Source organism: Dama dama, chromosome 24, assembly GCF_033118175.1.
Source record: "Dama dama isolate Ldn47 chromosome 24, ASM3311817v1, whole genome shotgun sequence".
Classification (NCBI taxonomy): domain Eukaryota; kingdom Metazoa; phylum Chordata; class Mammalia; order Artiodactyla; family Cervidae; genus Dama; species Dama dama.
This window is the reverse complement of record NC_083704.1, coordinates 52,161,488-52,188,710: the sequence shown is the minus strand read 5'-3', so window position 1 is coordinate 52,188,710 and position 27,223 is coordinate 52,161,488. Positions and strand designations below refer to the sequence as shown.

General features: G+C 37.6%; 1 protein-coding gene across 5 annotated transcripts in view; it reads right to left on the bottom strand.

Moving 5' to 3' along the window:
- SFMBT1 (Scm like with four mbt domains 1) overlaps positions 1-27,223 on the bottom strand; it is a 109,218-nt gene that overhangs the window by 42,775 nt on the left and 39,220 nt on the right. For all 5 annotated transcript variants that reach the window (XM_061128373.1, XM_061128370.1, XM_061128369.1 and 2 more), the window contains one exon: positions 6,033-6,187. In XM_061128373.1, the coding sequence (XP_060984356.1) occupies positions 6,033-6,060 (28 nt within the window). In that variant the 5' untranslated portion in view covers positions 6,061-6,187. The remainder of the gene's footprint in view (positions 1-6,032; positions 6,188-27,223) is intronic.

The following is a 27,223-nucleotide window of genomic DNA, read 5'->3' as shown; positions in this document are numbered from 1 at the left end:
AAATGAATGGATAAACAAAATGTGGTATATGCATACAATGGAATATTATTCAGTCACAAAAAGAAAGGAAATTCTGATACAGGCTACAAAATGTAGATGAACTATGAGAACATTACACTAAATAAGTCAAGCCCAAAAGATCAAATATTATATGTTTCCACTTACTTGAAGTAGAGTAGTCAAATTCATAGAGACAGAAAGAAGAATGGGAGTTTCCAAGGACTGGTGGGGAGAGGGGAAGGTGCAGTTAGTGTTTAATGGGTACAGAGTTCCAAAACAGGAAGATAAAAAAGTTTTGGAGATGGTGGTGTTAATGGCTGCACAACAATGTGAATGAACAGTACACCTAAACATGGTTAAAATGGTAAATTTTATGTTATGGATAATATACCACAATTTAAAAAAATGAAAACTAATTTGGACAAAGTTAATTTATTATTTACTAATTTTTAATTCTGTATGGTAGGTACAGAAGTATTCCTTATGTTTTCCATTTGTTTCTACATATTTGAAATTTTTCACTAGAAATAAAACAAATCAATAAAGACTTTATTGGGGGCATCCCGGAAGCATGAGTCAATAGAAAGCCAACTTCCATCACTAGAACAAAACAAGGCTAGACAATTCGTATTCATGGTCCTTGGCAAGAACCCTAGCACCTCAAGCAGCATGCTAGTTAAAAAATAAATAAATAAACAACAGGAGCAATAAAAGCAATGCATTAAAGGATTAAAATCTCCCATACATCAAAAAAACTACCTAAAAACTTAGAAAAAACAAAACTAATTAACGATCTGACAAAAAATGAGCAAAATAAATGAAAAGGGAATTTATTTTTTTTAATTGCAAATAGTCCTTAAACATATGGAAAGATGTGCAAATTTACTCATTTTAAAAGAATGCAAATGAAAACTATACTGAGATATCAGATTGGAAAAAATTCTAAGTTTGACAACATACTCCATGGTAAGACAAATAATTAGGCAGGTAAAGTATAATGATACAACCCTGGTGAAAGGGGTTGTATTTTTGTTGGCAACAGCTAACGAAATTACATATGTATTTACCTTCTGATCCAGCAATTCCACTTCTAGGAATCTATCCCAAAGATATGCTGGCAAAAATACAAAAAGACATATGTACAAGGCTATTCATTGTAGTACTATATATGTAATACCAAGACTGGAAGTAATCCAAATGTCCATCGGTAAGGAACTGGGTGAATAAAATACAGTATATACATCCAGCATTGCTGCTGCTGCTGCTGCCAAGTCACTCCAGTTGTGTCCGACTCTGTGCCACCCCACAGACAGCAGCCCACCAGGCTCCTCTGTCCCTGGGATTCTCCAGGCAAGAATGCTGGAGTGGGTTGCCATTTCCTTCTCCAACATCCAGCATTACACAGCTGTAAAAAGGAATGAGAACGATTTCCACATACTGATGTGGAATAACCTCAGTACATATTAAGTGAAACAGCAAAACAGAGCAGTTTTTATTGTAGCTCTAATTTTTGCATAAGGTAAAAGAGATATGAATATATATGTAAATGCTCACATATATCTTTTTACATTTTAAAACATGAACAACAGGATAAAATGTAATAAAACTTCTTTATATATGGAGAAGAATAAAAAGCATGAATTCTATCAGCCTGAAAGTGGGAATGTTATTATAAATATAATTTTGATTTTATAATTATGTATATTCTTTACACGATTTAGAAACATATTTAAATTAAAAATTCTAAAAACTGAAAATGAACTTAAACAAACATGCCTAATGGTTGGTGGAAAAGCCACAAATAAAACAGAATCCCTTTAAGTCATTATTAAAATACAAAATTCTGACTGCAAACCTGAGTAGAATATATTTAAAAACAAAACAATAAAGAAATCTTTTTTTTTTTACAATAAAGAAATCTTAAACCACACACTACTACTCTATTGATATCTGGAATGTTGGCATTCTTGTTGTGAGAAAATTATATGAATATTATATAAATAAATAAGTTTAAATAAGGATAAAACAATTTAAACAAGTTTAAATAAGGATAAAAACAAATAAGTGATGATACTAAAGATTATAAAACAACACATTTTCAAAAGAAAAGAGACAAAGAAAAAGATATAAAATAAAAAAAGAAAATCCCTGTAATTTTATAAAATTATATAAAATTTATACAATTTTATAAAATTATAAATATCCGATTAACCCATCTCATTTTCTTTTCTCTTCAAAAGATGTGTATTTTGGAACTTTGCTGGCAGTCCAATGCTTGAGACTCCACCCTTCCAATGCAGGGGGCTCGGGTTCAATCCCTAGTCACAGAACTAGGATCCCCTACACTGCGCATCAAACAAACAAAATGATGTGTATTTTCCAGCTATGTTTAGGGATGAGACCTAGAAGAAATGGCAAGCTGCTATCAATGAGCACCCCAGCATCTGGGCTGTAGACTATAAATATCATATCCACTTAAAAAAAAAAAAAAAAGAGCTTCTCAGAGAAATGTCAGATTGCAAAAAGTTGGGGCAGGAAATGTACAGGAGGAACCTCAGAATCTTACTATGCCAGAAAGCAAGGACTAAAACTATCAGAGATATAATGACATCTCATCCAAAGAACACAGGAACCAATCTGAAACAACTCTCACTGCTCGAGAATGGAACAATTTGATCATCAAATGAATGATGACAGCAACGGACTCAGATTCCCACGTAATATATATTATACATGCAATGTACATGCTGTATGAGTTAACGACAACATCTAAAACAAAAGAGAACAAGTCAACTTCCTAAATAGCAAAGTGAATACCTCTTTCAGAAAAGCAGCAAAAATACTGGCTAAACGATGAAAGTTGACAACTTCAAAGTTCTGAAATTAACTGAAGGCAAAAAAAAAACAAACAAACTGAAAAGCATCTATTCAAGACAAGTTACTGAACCTCTGTCAGAAGAGTGGGACTGTGGCACTTTAAGTTGGACCTATTCCCATCTTTCATTCCTCCTCAGCTAAAAAAAGAAATTTTAGAACTGAAAATATAATAAACAAAAAACAAAACAAACCCCTCCATAGATAAGCTCTATAAGCAAAATGGGGAGAACAAAGAATTACTAAAATTAAAGAGCAATAGAAAACACCCAATTTAAAAAAAAAAAAAAAACACCCAATTTAAACAACAAAGAGAAAAAAATGAAAAGAGCCTCACAAAACTGTGCAACAATAACAAAGATTTAACAAAAGTGTCTTCAGGGTCCCAAAAGAAGAGAAAGAACAGGGCAGTAAAAGTCCCAGAAGAAATAATGGCTGAAAACATTTCAAATTTGTCAAAAAAGCCTACAGTTTTAAGAAGCTGAGAAAACTCCAAACAAGATAAACCCAAGGAAATCTGTACACAGACACACAGAGTCAAACTACTGAAAATGAAAGACAAAAAATCTTGAAAGCAGCAAGAGAACAATACCCCTTCTAAGGGAAGTGACCAGAGACAGGGAAACTAATAATTTTATCACCAATAGACCTACCCTAGAAAAATGGCTAAAGGAAATTCTATAAACAGAAGTGAAATGATAGTAGAAGGAATCTTGGAAAATCAGGAATGAATAAAGAACAAAAAATAAAAATAATGGAAAACATTATTATGAAACATTTTTCCTTCTTCTCTTCAATTTCTAAATTATATTTGACAGCTGAAGCAAAAAAAAAAAATTTTTTTTTTTTTTGGCCATACCACAAGGCATGTAGGATCTTAGTTCCCTGACCAGGGATAGAACATGCAACACCCTGCATTGGAAGTGCAGTCTTAACCACTGGACAGCCAGGAAAGTTCCCCCAAATTTTAACAATATCTGATGTGGTTCTCAAAATATGTAGAGAAATATTTAAGACAAGATTTTTTATTATAAATAAAAGTAGGTAAAGAGATATAAGAAGCAGGTAAAATTTCTACACTTCACTCTAACAAAATCATAACATCAGCAGAGTGGGATATGTTAGGTATACATAATACCTAGAGCAACCACTAAAAAAGCTACACAAAGAGATACACTCGAGAACAGTATATAGGGCTTCCTTGATGATCGATTGGTTAAGAATCTACCTGCCAACTCAGGGGATATAGGTTCGATCCCTGCTCCAGGAAGATCCCACATGCCATGGGGCAACTAAGCCTGTGCGCCACAACTACTGACCCAGCGCTTTAGAGCCCGCAAGCCGCACTTTCTAAAGCCTGTGTGCCTAAAGGCTGTGCTACACAACAAGAGAAGCCACCGCAGCGACAAGCCAGTGCACTGCAACGAGAGGCTAGGCCTTGCACTCCGCAACCAGAGAAAGCCTGCACAGCAACAAAGACTCAAGCAAACAAAATCTTAAAAAAAAAAAAAAAAAAACACTGTAGAGACAAATCAAAACAAAATTCTAAAAACATTTTCAAGTATCCCACAGGAAGATAGGAAACGGAACAAAAAATAGAGAAAACAAAAACCAGCAGATGTTAAAAAAAAAAAAAAAAAAAAAAGGCACACATGAGCCTTAACATAAGTGTAAATGGTCTAAACACACCAATTACAAGACTGAAAAAAAATTTTTAATGACTATATGGTTTTATAAGAAAGTTACTTCAAATATAATGATTCACAGAGGTTGAAAGTGAAAGAATGAAAAGGATATACCATGGAAATGTTAATAAAAAAAGAGTATGAATAGGTAAAATCTATAGAGACAGAAAGTAGACATGATCTCCAGAGGCTAGATTAAGCAAGAAATAACTGCCAATGGTTTCTTCTGAGGAGTGATGAAAATGTTCTGGAATTAGGTAGTAGTGCTTGTGAATACACTAAAATCCATTGAATTGTGTATTTTCAAATGGTAAATTTTATAGCATGTGAATTGTATCTCAAAAAAAGTACTTCAAAAAAGTTGTTAATTAAAAAGCAAACGAACAATATGACTGATAAATGAGCCAAAAATACGATGACATGGTACTGAAGAGGATATAGGGATGGCAAGTAAGAACCTGTTCAACATCACTAGCCATTAGGGGAATGCAAAGTAAGACCAAGATGATCTGTTAATTTATCAGCACGACTTAAGTAAAAATAGTGACAATACCAAATGGCTGCGAGGATGTGAAGAAATCAGATCTCATACATTGCTGGAAAGAATGTATATAGTATAGCCACTCTGGAAAGTAGCTGTGCTCCTGGGCATTTATCCCAGAAAAATGAAATCTTATGTATATGAGTATTCATAGCAGCTTTATTCATAAAAGCCAAAAGCTGGAAGCAACCAAAATGTACTGCAACAGATGAATGGGTAACCAAACGGCAGTATATCCACAGAATACTACCAAGCAATAAAAGAGAACAGATTCCTAATATATTCAAGAATCTGGATGGATATCTCAGGGGCATTATTTTGAGTGAAAAAAAGCCCATCTCAGAAACTCACATACTGTGGTTCTACTTATGTAACATTCTGGAAATGACAAAATTATAGATATGAAGAAATGATTAATGGTTACCTGGGGTTAGGGAATGCTGGGGAAGAGGAGTCGGTGTAACTGTGAAGGGGCGGTACAAAGGAGCTCTGTGTGGCAATACAATAGTTCTGTATCTTGACTGAAGTGACAGTTACAGGAATTTACACAAATCATAGAGAAATACATACATTTGATACATATATCAATTTCCAGCTTTTATATTGCACTATACTTAAATGAGATGTAACTTACAGTAGAAGCTGGGTGATGGGTACATGAAGACTGTCAGAATCTTTGCAAGCTCATATGAATTAATAATTACTTCAAAACAAATTAACTTTTTTTTTTTTTAACGAAGTCTGCTCATAACAGTTATTTACTTTTTCAGCAAACAGGCTGAGCACCCCTAGTGCCAAGGACAAAGAAAGATAACTCATATCTTCAAAGAGTTTCCCATTTAGTGGTAGAAAGATAAGCCTGACAATGTAACATAGGTGAGTAATGGAATTCTGCGCTCCGAAAAACAGATTCCACTCAGCAAAACCAATACCTGCATCAGTCTGCTGCTCCCCGTTCATTTCCACAGCACATGGGTAATCTCCTCCCCACACAGAGGACAGGCCTTATGGTTATGCTACAATCTGAAGATTACTTGCAATTCTCAAGCATCTGTTCAATGGGCATCGAAGGGTCCAAGTGAAAGTGCTGAAAAATCAAAAAGAACAAACACATCAACAGGCTGCAGTCCCGTGTTTACTCATTCATAAGACATAACACTCTGGTGGGTTGAAACGGCAAATGAAAACACACTGGCAGCATAGATGTAATCAGACAAAAATTGACACCGTTTCTAGTTTTGAAGACGTGTGTGTGTGTGTGTTGACACAGAGAGAGCAAGCTATTAAGATCTTGATATCTAAAAATCACAACAAATAAACATATATATTTGAATCACTATCCCTTCAACTTAGATTATAATACTGAGCAGGCCTATCCACGAAAACTCCAATTCTTAAGGAAGTTCTGGGGAGTGGAGGAGGAGTTTAGCTTTGAAAGTTCTGTATTAGTGAGTAAGATTCAGGATACAATGTATTATTTTATCTAGTTTCCCATCTCATTTACCTAGAATATTATGCAGAACCAAAAAGTATGAACTATATTTGTCTACAATTAGAAAGCACAATTCTTCCAAAATAAGCTCTGAATTCATTTATTCTTAAAAAAAAAATTTATTGGGATATAACTCACATGCCAAAATGTTCCATTTTAAGTGTACAATAATCTTTAGTAAATTTACAGAGTTGTGTAACCATCACTATAATCCAATTTTAGAATATTTCTATCCCCCTGGAAAAGAACTTCCTTCCCACCTGCAGTTCTTCCCCATTCCATCCCCAGCCTCAGGCAACCACTAATCAACTTTCCGTCTCTAGAGATTTTGTCACTTCTGGACATGTCACAGGAATGGAATCATACAGTATGTGGTTTCCTGTATCTCACTTCTTTCAGTCAGCATGTTTTTGAGGCCCATCCATGCTGCACATGGATGAATCTATTTATTCCTGCTTTACTTACATGCAAAACAATCTCAGATACTGTCTTACGTATGCCTAATAAAGCAGAGAGAGGAAAGAAGCTGCTGCCGAAGGCACAATGTGAACAGACCACAAGGACAACAACGCAGAAACCCGTTAAGGGTGGGACAGGAACTCAACAGCCACAGCTGCCTGGGTTACCTACAAGAGCAAATAAATACCTCTGAACCTGTCAACAAGATTCTGAATCTGTATTCAATCCCCAGTAATGGATTCTCATAAAAACCTTTTAAACAGATTCTAGCTCCAGCTCCACCCACGACAAATATGCTATCTTATACAAACTACATTATGTCCATTTTTAAAATCTGTAAAATGAGCATAACATCCTTTTCAGCTTTTAAAACTAAAATTTCTTACTGAGCATAGAGAAAATCTTAATAACTGTTAATACTATGGATATCCCATCTGAGGTAACTGCCAGTTATCCAAAGTCCTTTCATACAACTTAAGCACTGAAACTCACACTTTCACAGATAGGAACAACTGAGTACAAACTTGGTAGTGACATTTAAAGCCTCTGAGCAAGCTTTCTTCTCTCAGCTTCCTTTTTAATTCCAAGTCCAAAACATTCAAACCATACCATTCCACCTATAATTCACTCACTCCCTATATTATGGAACACCAGTTCATTACCATCTACTATTCCAGGGGGTAAAGGTAAAGTAACCAAGAGAGACTTAGTTTCTGCATTCATGACACTTATTTTCAACAGGAGAAAGAAAATTTAAGCTAACAATTTACAACAATTATTTAAAGTGCTAAGAAGGAAAAGCAGCGGGTGCTAAAATAGAACATAATGGCAGACCTAACCTAAACTAAGAGGACGCTGACATGGTCCCTGGTTGGAGGCGGTGGGGTGGGGAGGCGCAGTGAGGGGGATATTTAAGGTGATACTAAAGGTTGGGCGCCAAAGAATTGATGCTTTCGAGCTGTCGTGCAGGAGAAGACTCTTGAGAGTCCTCTGGATAGCAAGGAGATCAAACCAGTCAATTCTAAAGGAAACCAATATTTCCTGAATATTCACTGTAAGGACTGCCAGTGAAGTTCCAATACTTGTGGTCCCCTGATGTGAAGAAAGACTCATTGCAAAAGACTCTGATGGTGGGAAAGATTAAGAGCAGGAGGAGAAGGGGGTGACAGAGGATGAGATGGTTGGATGGCATCACTGACTCAATGGACATGAGTTCGAGCAAACTCCAGGAGATACTGAAGGACAGGGAACCCTGGTGTGCTGCAGTCCATGGGATTGCAAACAGTCAAACACAACTGAATGACTGAACAACAAAGGTGAAACTGCAGCGAGTCAAAGAGGACAGAAAAGAAAGTGTGGTCCAGGCACAGGGAGCAGCACACACAGAGGCTCCAGGGCAGGGAGGGACCGAGAGGAGGCCTCTGCGGCTGAAGCATCAGAACCCACCGGGTAAGCGGCACACAAGGGAACTGGACAGGAAGAGAGAAAATAACACCCATGATATTTACTGAGGATTTACCATGTGTGGGTACTATCCGAAGCACCTACACATACTAAGCCATTTAACAGTCTCAACAACTGGACAAGGTAACCTTAACCACCATGAGGAAACAAGCTCAGAACAAGGACTACCTGCCAGTGTCCTACAGAAGTGTCCTACAGCAAGAAGGAAAACCAGGTTTCAAACCTAGCAAAACATCCATACTCTATTTCCTCAAGCACTGTATGATACACTACCTCTCAATGAGACGCAACCAAGGGCTTCTTTAATTAAGCAGTGTGTGCGTGCTCAGTCACCAGTATTGTCCGACTCTTTGCGATCCTATGGATGTAGCCTGCCAGGCTCCTCTGTCCATGGAATTATCATGGAATGCATTGCCATGCCCTCCTCCAGGGGATCTTCCAGACCCAGGGATCCAACTGAACTCAGGTCCTCCGCATTGCAGGCAAGATTCTTTACGAGCTGAGCCACAAGGGAAGCCCAAGAATACTGGAGTGGGTAGCCTATTCCTTCTCCAGCGGGTCTTTCCGACTCAGAAATCGAACTGGGGTCTCCTGCATTGCAGGTGGATTCTTTACCAACCGAGCTATCAGGGAAGCCCTTTTTAAATCTGTTTTAAACAGATCAAATTTGTTTTAAAAAAGGTCACTCCGAAAAAAAAAGAAAAATCACTCTGGACCCAAAGAGAGAAACCATAAAGGAGACAAAACATAAAAGGACAAAAAGGAAACAACGAAAACATAAAAGTATCAAATTTCTACATGGCAAAGACACCATAAACAAAATTCACAGTAAGACAGTAGTTCTGAAAAGTTCTCATTACAAGAAAAAAATTTTTTCTATGTTTGGTGACAGATGTTAAATAGATTTACTGCAGCAATCATTCACAATGTATACAAATGTCAAATCATTATGCTATGTGTCTGACTAATATAATGTTATGTCAATTAATATTCAATAAAAAGGACAGTTGAGATAGGTGAAAATATTAGCAATATGTAAGATAATGGATTAATTAATACAAGATCCTATAATTCAACAAGAAAAAAAGAAAAATGGGCAAAATATTAATAATTAAGTAATTAACTCACATTAAAAATCAGAGTTAAAAAACTTACAAAAATATGTCCAATCTCCTTAATATTATTATCTGTAACAGTGAGAAACCAGAAACCACATTCATCAAATGTGGATGAGATGGCTACACATATTATGAAACATGTACACTAGGAAATACTCTGTATCCATTAGAAGAATATAGGTAGATTTATAAAAGCATATGGGAATGCCATCTTTACACTCAGTGAAAAAAAAGCAAGTGAAGGATAATTTATATTAACTTTTTAAAATCTTGTGTCCATTGTTTACTTGGCTATGTGACTTTCAACAAATGCCTTATTTGTGCCAATGATAACACTTATTAAAGTGGGGATTAACAGTATTGCACCTACCTCACCAGCTGACAAGATAAGTAGGATAAACCATGAAGAACATTTACCAGAGAGTTACATAGTAAATGCTGAGTTAATGTTATGCAGTTGATAGGTTTATTATTATTATTACTTATAATATATTATTATTTATTATTCCTATGGCAATAATTTAGTGGTCATCTCAACATATAGTCTTGAAACTTCATCACGGGTCTGATACGACAAAATTTTCTGTTGGTTTATAAGATTTTGCAGATAGCACCCACTGCCTGCACTCATCAACTCTTAAAATACACCGCCATATTTTGTGCAGTGAGCCCCATAGTGCAATAATAATAATTATTATAAATAAATCTTCAGAGCCAAAAAGATACGAGTTGGCGGAAATGCAAGTCTTACACAGGTGAAACTAAGAATATAAATTTTTAAAAATTGAGTTATAATTAACATACAGTATTAGGTAAGTTTCAGGTTTAGTAATTCAATTTTTTTTACAATATGAAACAATCATTGCAATAAGACCAGTTACCATCTGTCACCATGCTAAGTTGTGAAAAAGGGCTGAGACTTTTTCAATCTTACAACATTGCTTAGATTTTTAAACAATAAACAGTCAGTTCATAGTCTTAATAGGATCAAGAAAAATAAAGTGATGAAGACTTTCGCTGTAGAACATCTGGCAGGTCCTTCTCTTTATTGCTAGTCTGCTGTCTTTTCATGCAGTGAGGGGAAAAAAAAAAGTAAATTATCCAGGAGCTTGAAAACTGTAAAAATTTAATTCACTTTTCATTTATTTCCTTTTATTTATTTCCTATTCATGTTAAATTGTTTTATTGCCTTTATTACTGATTTTGGCATTAGAACTCCTCTTGTGGTGACCAGAATACATTAAGAGCTATTTATGTAAATAAGCTCTCATGAACTAACTGATCTGGATCTTGTTCATCTTATTTAAAATTATTTCAGTGAGCTAAACAGGAGCCTATTACAGGAGATTCTAATAAAAGAGACCGAAGCCAAAGTATAGCTATTCTAAAATATGAAACACCTCTAAGAAATATAAATAACAATTTTAAAAAGAAAAATTAACTGTACAAAACAAGCTCTGAAGTCAAACATACACAGGCACACAAAGGAAACAACAAAACCCAGGCAGAATAAAACTGAATTTAACTATTTCATTTTTAGTGATACATCATGCCATGGGATACTTACTTTTAAACAGAACTTTTAAAAGATCTAAAAGTCATCTGAACAACAAACAGCTACATGATGTTTCCCCTTCCCTTTATACTACTCGGCTCCACGATAAAGCACTTGATTTTCAAGGCTAAGATTAAACACTGAGTAAGAATATTTATTACAGAGAAAAGTTACAATAATGCCAGAGAGATTTCTATAGCTTAAGTCCTCAGCCAAATGATTTAACATGCTGGACATAACTTTTAAAGCACTTTGGAAGGACAAAACTCAGTGTGACTATGAAGATATGACCTATTATGTATGGTGGCTGCAAGAAAATGTTTTAACTCAGTAAATATTTAACAGACAGTTAAAAAGAAAATTCCCACTGAAATGTTTGAATTTGCACTCCTCTCCCTCAACTCAACAAATGGAAGGTCAATAATAACTTCAAGTATGCTGTAAATAAGGTAAATGCAAACAATTCAGCAAATCAGATGCTCCACTGGGGGCAGATTTGCAAAGTTAACCTTGCTCCTGACAGTAGATGCTAGTGGTAGAGTCACTGTATTTTTGTCCCCCACACATGTGTAGATTTCAGTTGGTCTTTCACTCCCCACAAGGGTTAACCTTCACTCTCTGACCTTGTGCACATCCTATTTGACAGGCTATGTAAATTAAATATTACACTTACATCTGTCAAATGTCAATGTAACTTGATTATCAGGAGTAGAAAATTTCTATTGTTTCATTAAGTTGTTTGTTATTGTTGTTTTTAACCCACTGCTACATGTTGAACTAGGAACATAAAAATAAGTCTGTTAAGTTGACAAATCTTAGCCACTCAGATCATCTAAATTAAATTTGACACTAACTTAACTTTTCATGACTATGTAAACACAACACAGGGCATATCTACCTTAGTTGAACAAATCAATACTTATTAATTTACAAAAACAGTAAAAGCTTTCAACAAAAGCCACAACTCAGGAATGCCCTAAGGTTCTGTGGAAGTCTGGATGGGAGAAAGTTTAGGGGAGAATGAATACACATTATACGTGTGGTTGAGTCTCTTTGCTGTCCCCCTGAAACTATCACAACAACACTGCTAATCAACTATACATCAACAGAAAATAAAAAGTTTAATAAAAAGAGAAAAGAATACTCTAAAGAATACCCTTTTTTTAAAAGGTGAGCAACATCACATCATTAAGGAAATGGGTATCAAAACCACAGTGAGCTCTCAAAGCATACATATTGGAATGGCTATCATCAAAAAGAAAAAAATAACAAGTGTTGGCAAAGATGTGGAGGACAGGAAACTGCTTTGCATTACTGGTGGGAATAAACACTGGTGGTTGGAGAAGACTGCAAGGAGATCCAACCAGTCCATCCTAAGGGAGATCAGTACTGGGTGTTCACTGGAGGGACTGACGCTGAAGCTGAAACTTCAATACTTTGGCCACCTCATGCGAAGAGTTGACTCACTGGAAAAAGACCCTGATGCTGGGAGGGATTAGGGGCAGGAGGAGAAGGGGATGACAGAGGATGAGATGGCTGGATGGCATCACCGACTCGATGGGCATGAGTTTGAGTAAACTCTGGGAGTTGGTGATGGACAGGAAGGCCTGGCATGCTGTGATTCATGGGGTCGCAAAAAGTTGGACACGACTGAGCCACTGAACTGACTGACTGAACTGAGGCATGGTATGGGCAAGAATCCCTTAAAAGAAACAAAGTAGCCCTCATAGTCAACAGAAGAGTCTGAAATGCAGTACTTGGGAGCAACCTCAAAAATGACAGAATGATCTCTGTTTCCAAGACAAACCATTCAATATCACAGTAATCCAAGTCTATGCCCCAACCACTAATGCTGAAGAAGCTGAAGTTGAATGGTTCTATAAAGACCTACAAGACCTTCTAGAACTAACACCAAAAAAGGTGTCCTTTTCATCATAGGGGACTAGAAAGCAAAAGTAGGAAGTCAAGAGACACCTGGAATAATGGGTAAGTTTGGTCTTAGAGTACAAAACAAAGCAGGGCAAAGGCTAACACAGTTTTGCCAAGAGAATGCACTGGTCATGGCAAACACCCTCTTCCGACAACACAAGAGAAGACTCTACACATGGACCTCACCAGATAGTCAATACCGAAATCAGACTGATCATATTCTTTGCAGCCAAAGATGCAGAAACTCTATACAGTCAGCAAAAATAAGACTGGGAGCTGACTGTGGCTCAGATCATGAACTCCTTATTGCTAAATTCAAACTTACATTGAAGAAAATAGGGAAAGCCACTAGACAATTCAGGTATGACTTAAATCAAATCCCTTATGATTATATAGTGGAAGTGACAAATAGATTCAAGGGATTAGATCTAATAGAGTGCATGAAGAACTATGGATGGAGGTTCATAACACTCTACAGGAGGTGGTGATCAAAACAATCCCCAAGAAGAAGAAATGCAAAAAGGTAAACTGGTTGTCTGAGGAGGCCTTACAAACAGCTGAGGAAAGGAGAGAAGCAAAAGGCAAAGGAAAAAAGGAAAGATATACCCATCTGAATGCAGAATTCCAAAGAGCAAGGAGAGATAAGAAAGCCTTCCTAACTAAACAAAGCAAAGAAATAGAGGAAAACAATAGAATGGGAAAGACTAGAGATTTCTTCAAAAAAATCAGAGATATCAAAGGAACATTTCATGAAAAGATGAGCACAATAAAGGACACAAATGGTATGGACCTAACGCAGAAGCAGAAGATATTAAGAAGAGATGGCAAGAATGTACAGAAGAACTATACAAAAAAGATCTTAATGACCCAGATAACCATGATGGTGTGATCACTCACCTAGAGCCAGACATCCTGAAGTAAGAGGTCAAGTGGGCCTTAGGAAGCACTACTACAAAGCTAGTGGTGGTGATAGAATTCCAGTTGAGTTATATCAAATCCTAAAAGATGATGCTGTGAAAGTGCACTCAATATGCCAGCAAATTTGAAAAACTCAGCAGTGGCCACAAGACTGGAAAAGGTCAGTTTTCATTCCAATCCCAAAGAAAGGCAATGCCAAAGAATGTTCAAACTACCGCACAACTGCACTCATCTCACATGCTAGCAAAGTAATGCTCAAAATTCTTCAAGCTAGGCTTCAACAGTACGTGAACCAAGAACTTCCAGATATTCAAGCTGGATTTAGAAAAGGCAGAAGAACCAGATATCAAATTGCCAACATCCGCTGGGTCACAGAAAAAGTAAGAGAATTCTGGAAAAACCTCTATTTCTGCTTCATTGACTATGCTAAAGCCTTTGACTGTGTGGATCACAACAAAATGTGGAAAATTCTAAAAGAGATGGGAATACCAGACCACTTTACCTGTCTCCTAAGAAACCTGTACGCAGGTCAAGAAGCAACAGTTAGATCTGGACATGGAACAGCGAATGGGTTGCAAATTGGGAAAGGAGTATGTCAAGGCTATATATTGTCACTCTGTTTATTTGACTTATATGCAGAGCACATCATGCGAAATGCTGGGCTGGATGATGCAGAAACTGGAATCAAGATTGCCAGGAGAAATATCAACAACCTCAGATATGCATATGACACCACCCTAATAGCAGAAAGTGAAGAAGAACTAAAGAGCCTCTTGATGAAAGTGAAAGAGGAGAGTGAAAAAGTTGGCTTAAAGCTTAACATTCAGAAAACTAAGATCATGGCATCCAGTCCCATCACTTCATGGCAAGGAGACGGGGAAACAACAGAAACAATGACAGATTTTATTTTCTTGGGCTCCAAAGTCACTGCAGACAGTGACTGCAGCCATGAAATTAAAAGACGCTTGCTCCTAGGAAGAAAAGCTATGACCAATCTAGACAGCATATTAAAAAGTAGAGACATTATTTTGCCAAGAAAGGTCCACCTAGTCAAAGCTATGGTTTTTCCAGTAGTCACATGTGGATGTGAGAGTTTGACCGTAGAGAAGCCTGAAAGCTGAAGAACTGATGTTTTTGAACTGTGGTGTTGGAGAAGACTCTTAGGAATCCCTTAGATAGCAAGGAGATCCAACCAGTCAGTCCTCAAGGAAATCAGTCCTGATTATTCACTGGATGGAGTGATGCTAAAGCTCAAACTCCAATACTTTGTCTGATGCGAAGAACTGACTCACTGGAAAAGACCCTGATGCTTTGAAAGATTGGAGGCAGAAGAAGGGGACAATGGAGGGTGAGATGGTTGGATGGAATCACCGATTCAATGGACATGAGTTTGAGCAAGCTTCCAGGAGACGGTGATGGACAGGGAAGCCTGGCTCGCTGCAGTCCATGGGGTCGCAAAGAGTTGGATACAACTGAACAACAAGGCACAGTCTGAAAATAATATGTAGTTTCCTCAAAAATTGAAAAACAGAACTACCACATGATCCAGGAATTCCAGTTCTGGGTATGTGAAGTGAAAAAAAATGAAAACACTAACTCAAAAAGATATCTTATACCCTACATTCATTGCAGCATTATTTATAATAGCTAAGATATGGAAGCAACCTAAGTGTCTATGGAGAGATGAAGAAGATATAGTGTATACATATGAACATATACAATTAAATCATTTTTGCAATATATATTTTGCACTGTATATGTATATATATATATATATATATAAAAATCACAGTTTTATATACCTTGGCTTAATACAATGTTATGTCAATTATACCTCAATCTTTTAAAAAGTCAAATTACCAGGTAATATTTTAAAAGGGTTATTTTGGTCTAACAACGAGAAATTTTTAAGTAAAATATGGCATAAGCATACAATCTATTACTACCTGACCAAATTAAAACTGTGTTAGAGAAAAGTTTTCCTTCCCAATTAAAATACCAACAACGTATTTTATTCACCTTGATGAGCTAATTTTTAAATGCATCTAGAAGAGGAAATGTACAATCCAGCTACATTTTTGTAAAAGATGATATATGACAAAGCTAGTTCCTTCTATCAAAATATTAAAATAGTGTGGTATTAGTGCAAGAAAAGACAAATACGTCAATAAAATAGACTGTTGAGAAATAGATCCATTTATATGAGAGAATACTTTGTGATACAATGGCATCCCGTATCAATTGTGAAAGGATGAACAAACTAATAAAGAAAAGGCTATTCATTTTGGGAAGAAAAAAATTAGACCCTTACTTCATGCTGCAACAAAAATAAATCCCAGGTGAATTAAAAGAGCAAAACATGAAAATTAAAGACTCCAAACAAATTAAAAGCAAAACACAGAGAATATGGTTATAACCTTGGTACAGACTTCCTTAATCAAGGAAGCTATAAAATGGATATTTGAGTACATAAACATTTAAAACTTCTGATTAGCAAAAAGATACCATAAAACACTTCCAAAGCCAAATTAGAGACTAGAAGAAAATATTATCTGCTCTATAAATAATAGACAAAAAATTAATAGCCGTAATTATAGAAAATACCTATAAATCAATAAAGATGAAAGAACAACCCTTACAGGGGTGAAATAGATACAAACAGGAGGTTTATAAAAGACATGGAAATGACTTATAAGCATATAAAATGTTTAACATCAACAGCTAAAATGAGGCATTTTTCACTCACAGAAGGGCAAAGATATGAATGCTGCTATCACCAGTTACAGAGCACAAATGGATATGACTCTTTTAAAGAATTTTATTCCATCAAAAAATTTAACTTGCATTCTCTATTTCTGAGCAATTCAATTTCCAATATCTATTTCAGAAAACTATGCCCCACACCCCCCACACCCTCCGCAAAAAGTAGTATAACAATTTCAAAGAAAGAGATTAAACTGTTCTCACTTTCAGGGCATAAACAGAGAAAACACCCCTACGGGTATGAAGTGTAAAAGTCTAATTGCATGCTTCAACAATGTCTGTAACTAAGGAAAAATTGGAAACCTCAGTATCAATCAGTAAATTAGGGCAAATCTGTAAGATGAGAGTTAAAAAGAACGAGCTAGTTTAACAGGTACAGAGTTTATGTTAGGAGTGATAAAAAGGTTTTGAGTGTAGACAGCAGTTTTGGTGTGTGTGTGCACATTTATGAAACATACTCAAATTCAAAACTACATATTTCTATAATATATATATTTCTTTATATATATACAGATACCCTTAAAATGATCTGGAAGATCACATCCAAATGACTACCAGTGGTTACTTCTATGAAAGTGAGATTCAGGAACAGGATAAAAGGAAAGTTGTGATTTATCTGCATTGAATAAATTTTCTACGAATATATATATATATGTAATTCTATGACTTAAATTTTTAAGAAAAAAATGCATTTACTGATAATGAAAAGTTATTCGTTCTTTCAACAAATGTTTACCAGAAACCTACCTGTGTGTGAAGCCCTATCAAAATATTAGGGATCCATCAGTGAAGAACACTGCCAAAATCCCTGCCCTCATGACGCGTATGTTTTACTGGGAAGGATAAAAAGTACAGTACTTTTTCTAAATATGGTAAGTGACAGAGCTGGGCAGGGGAGACCCACAGGCTAAAGTTACACAGGGTGGAGGTGGGGCATCACCGAAAAGGTAGCAATGGACAAAGACCTGAAGGACAAATGGAAGGAGAGTCTGACAGGCAGAGGGAAAACCCAGAACAAAGACCTCAGAACAAGGGCATGTGAGCTGTGTTCTAAGACTAGCCAGGAAGCCAGGGGAGGAGAGGCTATAAAAGCAAACAAGAGGAGAGGAGGAGCAGGACAGGCACCCACTTCACACTGTCTGCCACACTCCCAGGCTCCTCTGTGACTGTCGCCCACCTATTTCTTAGGGAACCATGGTATTTACCACAACCCTCCTCCTCTGGGGTGGGGGTAGTAGAACATACAGGTAATGCTGGTGGGAATGTAAAATGGTGCAATTCCTTTAGAAAACTGTTGGGCAGTTTTTGAAAATGTTAAATATAGATTTACCATGAGACCCAGCAATTCCACTCCTTGGTATATACCAAACAGGACTAAAAACATATGTCTACACCAAAGCTTGTATATGAATGTACACAGCAGCATTCTGCATAATGCCAAAAGGCTGAAACAACCCAAATGTCCACCAGTTGATGAATGGATGCATAAAATGTGAGCTACCTAACACAATGGAAGATTTTATTTGGCCACAAAAAGGAACAAAGTACTGATATTACAGCACAGATATCCTAGAAAATACTGTGCCAAGTGAAAGAAGTCAAACACAAAAGGCCATACACTGTCTGCTTCTATTTATATGCAATGTACTGAATAAGCAAACCCATAATCCCATGGACTGTATGGTGCATGGGGTTGCAAAGAGTCAGACACAACTGAGCACCTTTCACTTTCACACAACTCAGTTGGTAAAGAATCTGCCTGCAATGTGGGAGACCTGGATTCCATCCCTGGGTCACGAAGACCCCCTGGAGAAGGGATGGCAACCCACTCCAGTATTCCTGCCTGGAGAATTCCATGGGCAGAGGAACCTGGTAGGTTACGACCCATGGGGTCACACAGTTAGACAAGACTGAGCGACTTTCACTTCTATAAATCAGCAGTAGAGATACAACAAACTGCCATGGAATTGCTTTCTCAATTAATCAATCAATATTTACTGAGTGCATACCACCTGCCACATATTGTTTTAAGTAAATAAACAGATTCAGGGGGAACCCTGCCCTCATGAATCTCCCAGTCCTGAGTGGGGAGAGAGAAAAACAAAGGGTATAGTATACTGAACAAAATGTTAGGAGGAAAATGAAGCAAGAAAGGACAGAGAGTACTACTTTCAAAAAGGTGATTAAGATCTCAGTTATGAGGTGACATGAGCCTACATCTGAGTAAAGGGAGGAAGTGGGTACCTGGGGAAGAACATTCCAAGCAGGAAAAAGATAACTGCAAAGACCCTCAGTGAGACCTTGTGCAGGACACCTAAGGTCAATGCTGTTGCAGCACAGTGATCAAGGCTGGGATGCTAGGAGACGAGTTTAGAAAGGTACCAGGGAGCCAGATTACATATACACTTGCAGACTGATGTGAAGGTTTTAGTTTGGGGGAAGTCACTGGAAGATTTTAAGTAGAGAGACAGAGTTTGACCTTTGCGAGGGGGGGGGGGGGGTTATTCTGCAGCGATGTTGAATGAAGTGAAGTGAAGTCACTCAGTTGTGTCTGACTCTTTGCGACCCCATGGACTGTGGCCTGCCAGGCTCCTCCATCCAAGGGATTTTCCAGGCAAGAATACTGGAGTGGGTTGCCATTTCCTTCTCCAGGGGATCTTCCCAACCCAGGGACCGAACCTGGGTCTCCCACACTGCAAGCAGACTCTTTACTGTCTCAGCTACCAGGAAAGCTATGTTGAAAAGAGACTGTAAAAGGGCAAAAGCAGAAGCAGGAAGACCAATTTAAAGGACGCTGGAATAAACCAGGTGAGAGGTGTTGGTGGCTAACTCCAGGTAAGGAGCAGCAAAAACATTGAGAAGAGTAAATGAGAGACTGGATGTAGGGTATGAGAGAAAGAGCATTATCTAGCCTGACACCTAAGTCTTTGGTCTAAGCAATGTTGTACTTGGTCACTCAGTCATGTCTGACTCTGCTACCCCATGGACTGTAGACCGCCAGACTCCTCTGTCCATGAGGATTCTCCAGGTAAGAATATTAGAGTCGGTTGCCATGCCCTTCTCCAGCGGATCTTCTGGACCCAGGAATCGAACTGGGGTCTCCTGCATTGCAGGCAGATTCTTTACCAGCTGAACTACCAGGAAAGCCCCTAGAAAGGATGAAATTGCTACTTGGAGAAAAAACAGCCTAAAGGAAGAGTGGTTTGAGGGAGAAAAATCCAGAGGGTTTTAATGCAAATAGGGAAAAATGATTGCTTTCTTCATTAAAGGTTCACTGAGTGTTTAGGGAAATTTTTTTCAATCAACAAAAGGATAATTATTACTATTAAAGTGTTTCCAATTTATAAGCTATTTTCTTTATAAATTGTAACTTCATCTGAGCAAAATAACAACTCTTTATAACAGCTAGATAGATGAGTTCAATCCTTATTTTATACCTTGGGAACCTTCTTGTCACCTTCAATCCCACTCTTACAATTCACCTTTCTTTCTATGTTTACTAATCATCCATGAAGGCACCTCCTCATACCCATTTAGTAATTTATGCTGTCCTGTTATCTTATTTTAAAATCTCAATTTCAATACCCACAAATTTTCCATTAAAGGCACTTAAAATGTCAATTTTTCTAAGCCTTGCTTAAAGCACATCTTTCAAAAATTTCAGAGATAAATAATTTTTAAAAACTGAATCATACTATAAAGAGGTTGGAAATTTCATGCCAACCAAGTTATAAATCCCTGGTTCATAGATGTAAGTATGGCCACTCTGCAGTCCTGTTTCCTCAGCAATTGCTAATTACTACCAGGATACGGAGCACCTACACAACTCCAGATACCAAGAATAGTAAATCAAGGTTTCGAAACTATCTTTCATTGTACCAAAATATGACAGAAGCATTTAAAAATCATTTATTTATCCTTATATTATCTTATAAGCTGCAGAAACAGCATATTTTCTAGACCTCAAATATTACCACATTTTTCATTGATTACAGGCTTTAATATGGGAGCCAGTAGCACAAGCACAAGTTAAAATAGTCAATATGTCTTTATTCTGATTAAATAAAGAGGTACTTGATTCACCAACACAAACTGTCAGAATGTACCACTTGCAATCATTTTATTAAAGGATTACAAGAAGAGACTATGTCTGGTTACAAAAAGCCTGGAAACTATTCTATCATTTCATGGTTGCTGTTTCTCAGCCCTCTCATGTCAAGTGACAGAACAGAAACTTCATTTCAACTCAACGAATGCCTGTTAGCCATCTATCTTTTTTGAAAAAAAAAAAAAAAAAGGAAAGAAGTAATATGAGTACCTTCTACATGTGTGCCCAACACTTATTTGGTATGTTATACGGTAAATAAAACACTGCCCAACAGTACATGGAAAACGTGTTAACTATTTTAAAATTATATCTTATTTAATCCTAACCATCTTCTTATCACATACATGATAACCTCATTTTACAGATGAGGAGACTGAGGTTCCAAGAAATTAAATTATCTGTCAATTTATACAGCTAGGAAACATCAGGAGCAGCATCTGAACCCTGGCCTGATTCCTGAACTTGAACTCCCCTGGTTTTCCCAGGTTTTCGTGGAGCTCAGGATGACTGTGAGGTGTCTATCTCCTGCACCACAAAGGGATGGCCCTAAATGATTTACCTCTAGTCCTTCTGTTTATTCATGTATTTAACTTCAGGATTCTTCACTGTTCTACTAGAATTGTAAGTAGCCAGGCATCCGGATGGTACCTAGATAGGTGTTGCCATCAATGACTTTCTCTCAAAATGTTACTTTACTAGTCCTTAACCAGGTAAACTCTTATGAAAGAATAAAAGTCTGAAAACTCTGAATCAAGGAACACATGAAAAAAGAAACACAATTTTCTTTTTTAAAACAACTGTACTTATTTATTTACTCTTGGCTGCACTGAGTCTTCCTCGATGCCAGCCTCCCTCTGCTGCCGCGAGCGAGGGCACTCTCCGCTGCGTGCACGGGCCCCTCACCGCCTGGCACCTCCTGCTGCACAGCACAGGCTGCAGGGCGTGCGGGCTTCGGGGGCTGCAGTGCGCGGACGCACGCTCTGCGCCCCGCTGTGGTTCACAACCCGTGATCTTCCCGGAGCAGGGATCCAGCCAACGTCTTCTGCATTGGCAGGCCGACTGTTTACCGCTGAGCCACCAGGGAAGCCATAATTTTCTTATTCTTTAAATGAACTTCCAAAGAAGAGGATTTATGAGGCTTTTGCTTAAAGTGTTAAGATTGAAGTTTTTTCTCAAGTAGGTTTAAATTCCCACTTTACTCCTTTATATATCTAGAAACTAGCACTGTACAAAGGTAAGCCCAGTCCAATTCAACTCTCCAATTCTGCAATGGTCACTACTAGTACAGCCTAATGTCTTTCCTTCCATCTCTTCCACCATGCCCTCATACCCACATTTGGTCACAGAATGGATTATGCTCAGTCAGTCTCATCCCATCCACTCTGTCAGATAATCATTGTGTTCTGAGTCTTCCACGTGGCCATGTGACCCAGTCCTGGCTCAGAAAGAAGTAAGAAAAAGTTTACTGGGGAGCTTCTGGGAAATATATTTTCATTCCTAACATGAGAGGCAAGATAGTTTCAAAATGTATGGTCTTTGATATTACCCACACATTCCACTACAATGTGTACAGACTATGTATTCTACTTCTCTTACAGCCCCTGCAGTGCTAGGTATTGGCATACACTAGAAAGTAAACTCCACAAGAACATGCATTGCTTCACTCAATTAGTTCCCCGTGGTCATGTGCAGTTGTGAGAGCTAGACCGTAAAGAAGGCAGAACACCAAAGGATTGATGCCTTCGGACTGTGGTGCTGGAGAAGACTCCTGGAAGTCCCTTGGACAAGATCAAACCAGTCAATCTTAAGGGAGATCAACCCTGAATATTCACTGAAAGGACTGATGCTGAAGCTGAAACTCCAATATTTTGGTCATCTGATATGAACAGACGACTCATTGGAAAAGCCCCTGATGCTGGGAAAGATTGAGGGCAGAAGGAGAAGAGGGTGTCAGAGGATGAGATGGCTGGACAGCATAGCATCACTGAGGCAATGAACTTGGGCAAACTCGGGGAGATGGTGAGGGACAGGCAGGCCTGGCAAGCTGCAGTCTATGGGGTCACAAAGAGTTGGACTTGACTGGGCAACTCAACAACAACAAGAAACGTCTAGTACACGCCAGGCTCTGTGCTGGGCACCAGGGTAGAAAAATGAACAAACCGGACATTAAAATTCCTGCTCCTAAGACACAGTTGGTACTCAATTAGTATTTGTTGAATTAATGAACTACAAAGTCAAATGATTAATTAGTGAAATAACACCTTGGTAGAATAAAATGATTTGGGTTTTTTTTTTTCTTTTTTTAGAATACCTTCTTAAATTGTAAAATATTAAGTTTACTGAAACTATTATTAGTCAGTTCAGTTCAGTCACTCAGTCGTGTCCAACTCTTTGCGACCCTATGGACTGCAGCACGCCAGGCTTCCCTGTCCATCAACAACTCCCAGAGCCTACTCAAACTCAGGTCCATTGAGTCGGCACCCATTGAGATGCCATCCAACCATCTCATCCTCTGTCGTCCCCTTCTCTTCCTGCCTTTAACCTTTCCCAGCATCAGTGTTTTTCCTAAAGAGTCAGTTCTTCACATCAGGTGGCCAAAGTATTGGGAGTTTCAGCTTCAGCATCAGTCCTTCCAGTGAATATTCTGATCTCCTTTAGGATGGACTGGTTGGATCTCCTTGCAGTCCAAGGGACTGTCAAGAGTCTTCTCCAACACCACAGTTCAAAAGTATCAATTCTTTGGGGCTCGGCTTTGTTTACAGTCCAACTCTCATATCCATACATGATTACTGGAAAAACCATACCTTTGACTAGACAAACCTTTGTTGGTAAAGTAATGCCTCTGCTTTTTAATATGCTGTCTAGATTGGTCATAGCTTTTCTTCCTAGGAGCAAGCGTCTTTCAATTTCATGGCTGAAATTACCATCTGCAGAGATTTTGGAGCCCCGAAAAATAAAGTCTGTCACTGTTTTCATTGTTTCCCCATCTATTTGCCATGAAGTGATGGGACCAGATGCCATGATCTTCGTTTTCTGAATGTTGAGTTTTACGCCAACTTTTTTACTCTCCTCTTTCACTTTCATCGAGAGACTCTAGTTCTTTGCTTTCTGTGAAGAAAAAAAGGTGGTGTCATCTGCATATCTGAAGTTATTGATATTTCTCCCAGTAATCTTGATTTCAGCTTGTGCTTCATCCAGTCCGGCATTTCACATGATGTACTCTGCATGTAAGTTAAATAAGCAGGGTGACAATATACAGCCTTGACGTACTCCTTTCCCGATTTGGAACCAGTCTGTTGTTCCATGTCCAGTACTAACTGTTGCTTCTTGACCTGCATACAGATTTCTCAGGAGGGAGGTCAGGTGGTCTGGTATTCTCATTTCTTTCAGAATTTTCCACAGTTTGTTGTGATCCATACAGTCAAAGGCCTTAGTGTAGTCAATAAAGCAAAAGTAGATGTTTTTCAGGAACTCTCTTGCTTTTCGATGATCCAGCAGATTTTGGCAATGATCCAGGGGATGTTGGCAATTTGATCTATTCAGATAATTTTATCTATTGTACCTTTTGACAAAGCAGTTTTTGTTATACAGATAAAATATGTATATATATATATTTGATACCAGAGACTATTTAATAAGTATTAGGCATCATACTTAATATACACAAACTGGAAAACTTCAGATTTCTCAAAAATATGAGTGTATAAACTGGAAGAGAAAGTGTTCCTTCAGTATTAATTTGCTATACCTCAAAGGAGTATGTTTCAATAGAACACTAAGTACAGTGAAGTAGTCAATGAAGATTTAAGTCAAAATTTAAAATCTGATTTCTGGCTCCCACAAGACAAAAAACAAGCAAAAATTACTGTAAGAGATAAAAAGAGAAAGTGGAGCTAGGAACAAAATCATGAATATTTTAAATTATTCATGGATTTTGGTATCCTCATTCCTCTATTCTCCCACCAATTACCATGATCAAAAAGAATGGGTCACATGACTATAAAGTGGACATCTGGTAGGAATGGCCTAAAACTCCCAAGCACTCGATCAAATTTACATTAAGAAACAAGGGAATCTGGCCAGAAGAAAGAGTAATACTTAAAAGAGATCATTGTGAGGCCAGAGACAATAACATAGTTTAACTCTAAGAGCTCAGCTACAGACAGAATATACCAAGTGCCCACACACGTCAGGAAAAAAAAGGGGGGCATCAGACCGGACCAAAACAAACCACTGTCTGACAGTCCACGTTTTTCTCACTCTAAATTCCTAGTTGCCTTTGATGTAATACTATATTTGCAAATTCTCTGGCTCTTGAACTGTTTGAAGTAACATAAAAGACAATCATATTTCATTAAAAGCCAACTATTCTCTTGAAGAGAATGAAAAATCAACTGAAGCTGAATAAGTATCCCTAAATATGTTCTACCTAAAGTTTGGCCCAACAAGTGTCTTGGAAAAGGTCACTAGGTAACACCAATAGAGGTGCCCAAAAAATAATTCTTTGACTTTGTGCCTTTATCTCCGTTAGTTGGGCAAATGCTTCTCTGAATAGTGAACAACAAAATTCACATGCTGGGGAATGACAGGTAATTAAATGATGGACCAGACTAACTACAAAAATGAGACCCAGCTTAAATTCACCACCTACTAGATAAGTTTCCTTATCTGTTAAATAGGGAATATACATATGGTATATCATTTACACTTACAGAAGGTACCTAATAAATCCTGTCCATTAGAACATCAGAGATACATTTCCATACAACCCTCATGTTTCCATACAACCATGTCTTTCCAGCTAAGAAAGTTATAGGGGTCATAAATTTTAGAGACTATTGAACCTACACTACAATTTTCAAAAGCTTAGGAAGTTTTATAAAATATTTTCATTGGTTAATTTAGGCCTCTAAAAAAGGAGAAAATCAAAGTATATGAATAATCAATACCATATGAAAACTAACTAGACAGTTCTGATAAGAAAGCATGTGGCCTCAAAAGCCAGACTAAGGGGCTGACAGATGCATGACCTGCTTGCTGTGTGGCTTGGGCAAGGTACAGAATCAACTCATGCCTCAGTAGGCTCTTCTGTAAAATGGAGATGTTAACAACAGCAGCTAACCCATAAAGCTATTAATACTTTGATTATTCAATCAATTAGTGCATGTAAAAGTTTACAGCACAATAAGAATATTAGCTATTATTGCTTAACAAGCTATTATTGCTTCTTTTACTAGAATGAAGATACTCTTGGTTTCTAAAATGATTCCCATAAGTAGTTGAAATTCTTTATTTTTCTTATTAGCTATCCTCCAAACTCCTCCTAGCAAAGTTATACAGTACACATTTTTTTAAAATTATATTTATTAATTCTTCTTTGATGGACTGGAATGATACTGAGTTAGAGAACAGTCAAAAGGCTAAAAAAGAATCCGTGATAAACTGCCATTACCAAAAACGGTAGAATCAGTAGGAAAGCACACAAACAAAGCCTCTGCCTCAAGGGAGTAAGGAGGCTTCTGCCTCTCCCCAAGGCCTTCAAGAAGAGAACCAAGGGCAAGGTACAGAGATTGATGTCTCCAGACCTCTGGGAATCTGCCTCTGTCCAGTCATTCACCAAACTTGAACTACTACTCTTTCTCCTCAAAGCATTCAACACAGGGCATGATTACAAGGCAGGATGCTCTGGGAAGTCTGCCGCTTTATTTTGTAGCATTAAACACACAGGTATTTGTAAAAGCTTTACATCAAACCCTACAGACTCCTGGACTGTAATCACATGTGCTATACAATTAATTCACTAGAATTTTTAAAAAGAATTTAAGGCCCTAAAAGATGATCAGTTGTAAATGCCAAGTAACTCTGGATAGGCTGTATAACCCCTCAAAGTCACTATATGCATCCATACTGTGTTATCAGACAAAACCAGTCCTTCAAGGACACCTGCCAACTCCAGGGCAATGCTGAGGTCCTTTGAGGAATCCCAGGGAAACAGCCTGACGGTGACTGTCTACTACCAAACGTTGGGTTGGGCCGTTATGCTGTGGTTCACAAGCCTAAAAAGCATGCTGAACATTTAATAACAGTGATACAAGGAACAAGTATAAGTTATTTAGAAAAATCATTTAGAAAATAAGTCTTTAGCAGCTTTAACAATAAGTGCCTCCAAAAAAAGAGGAAACCTCTAGTCACTACTGGAGATAAGCTGCAAATATGTTAGATTTCCAAAATAAATCAGTGCAAAATAACTCAGTGCAAAGTATTAAACAGGCATAAGAAGAACCACCAGCCTAAATTATGCTAACTAATGAGGAATC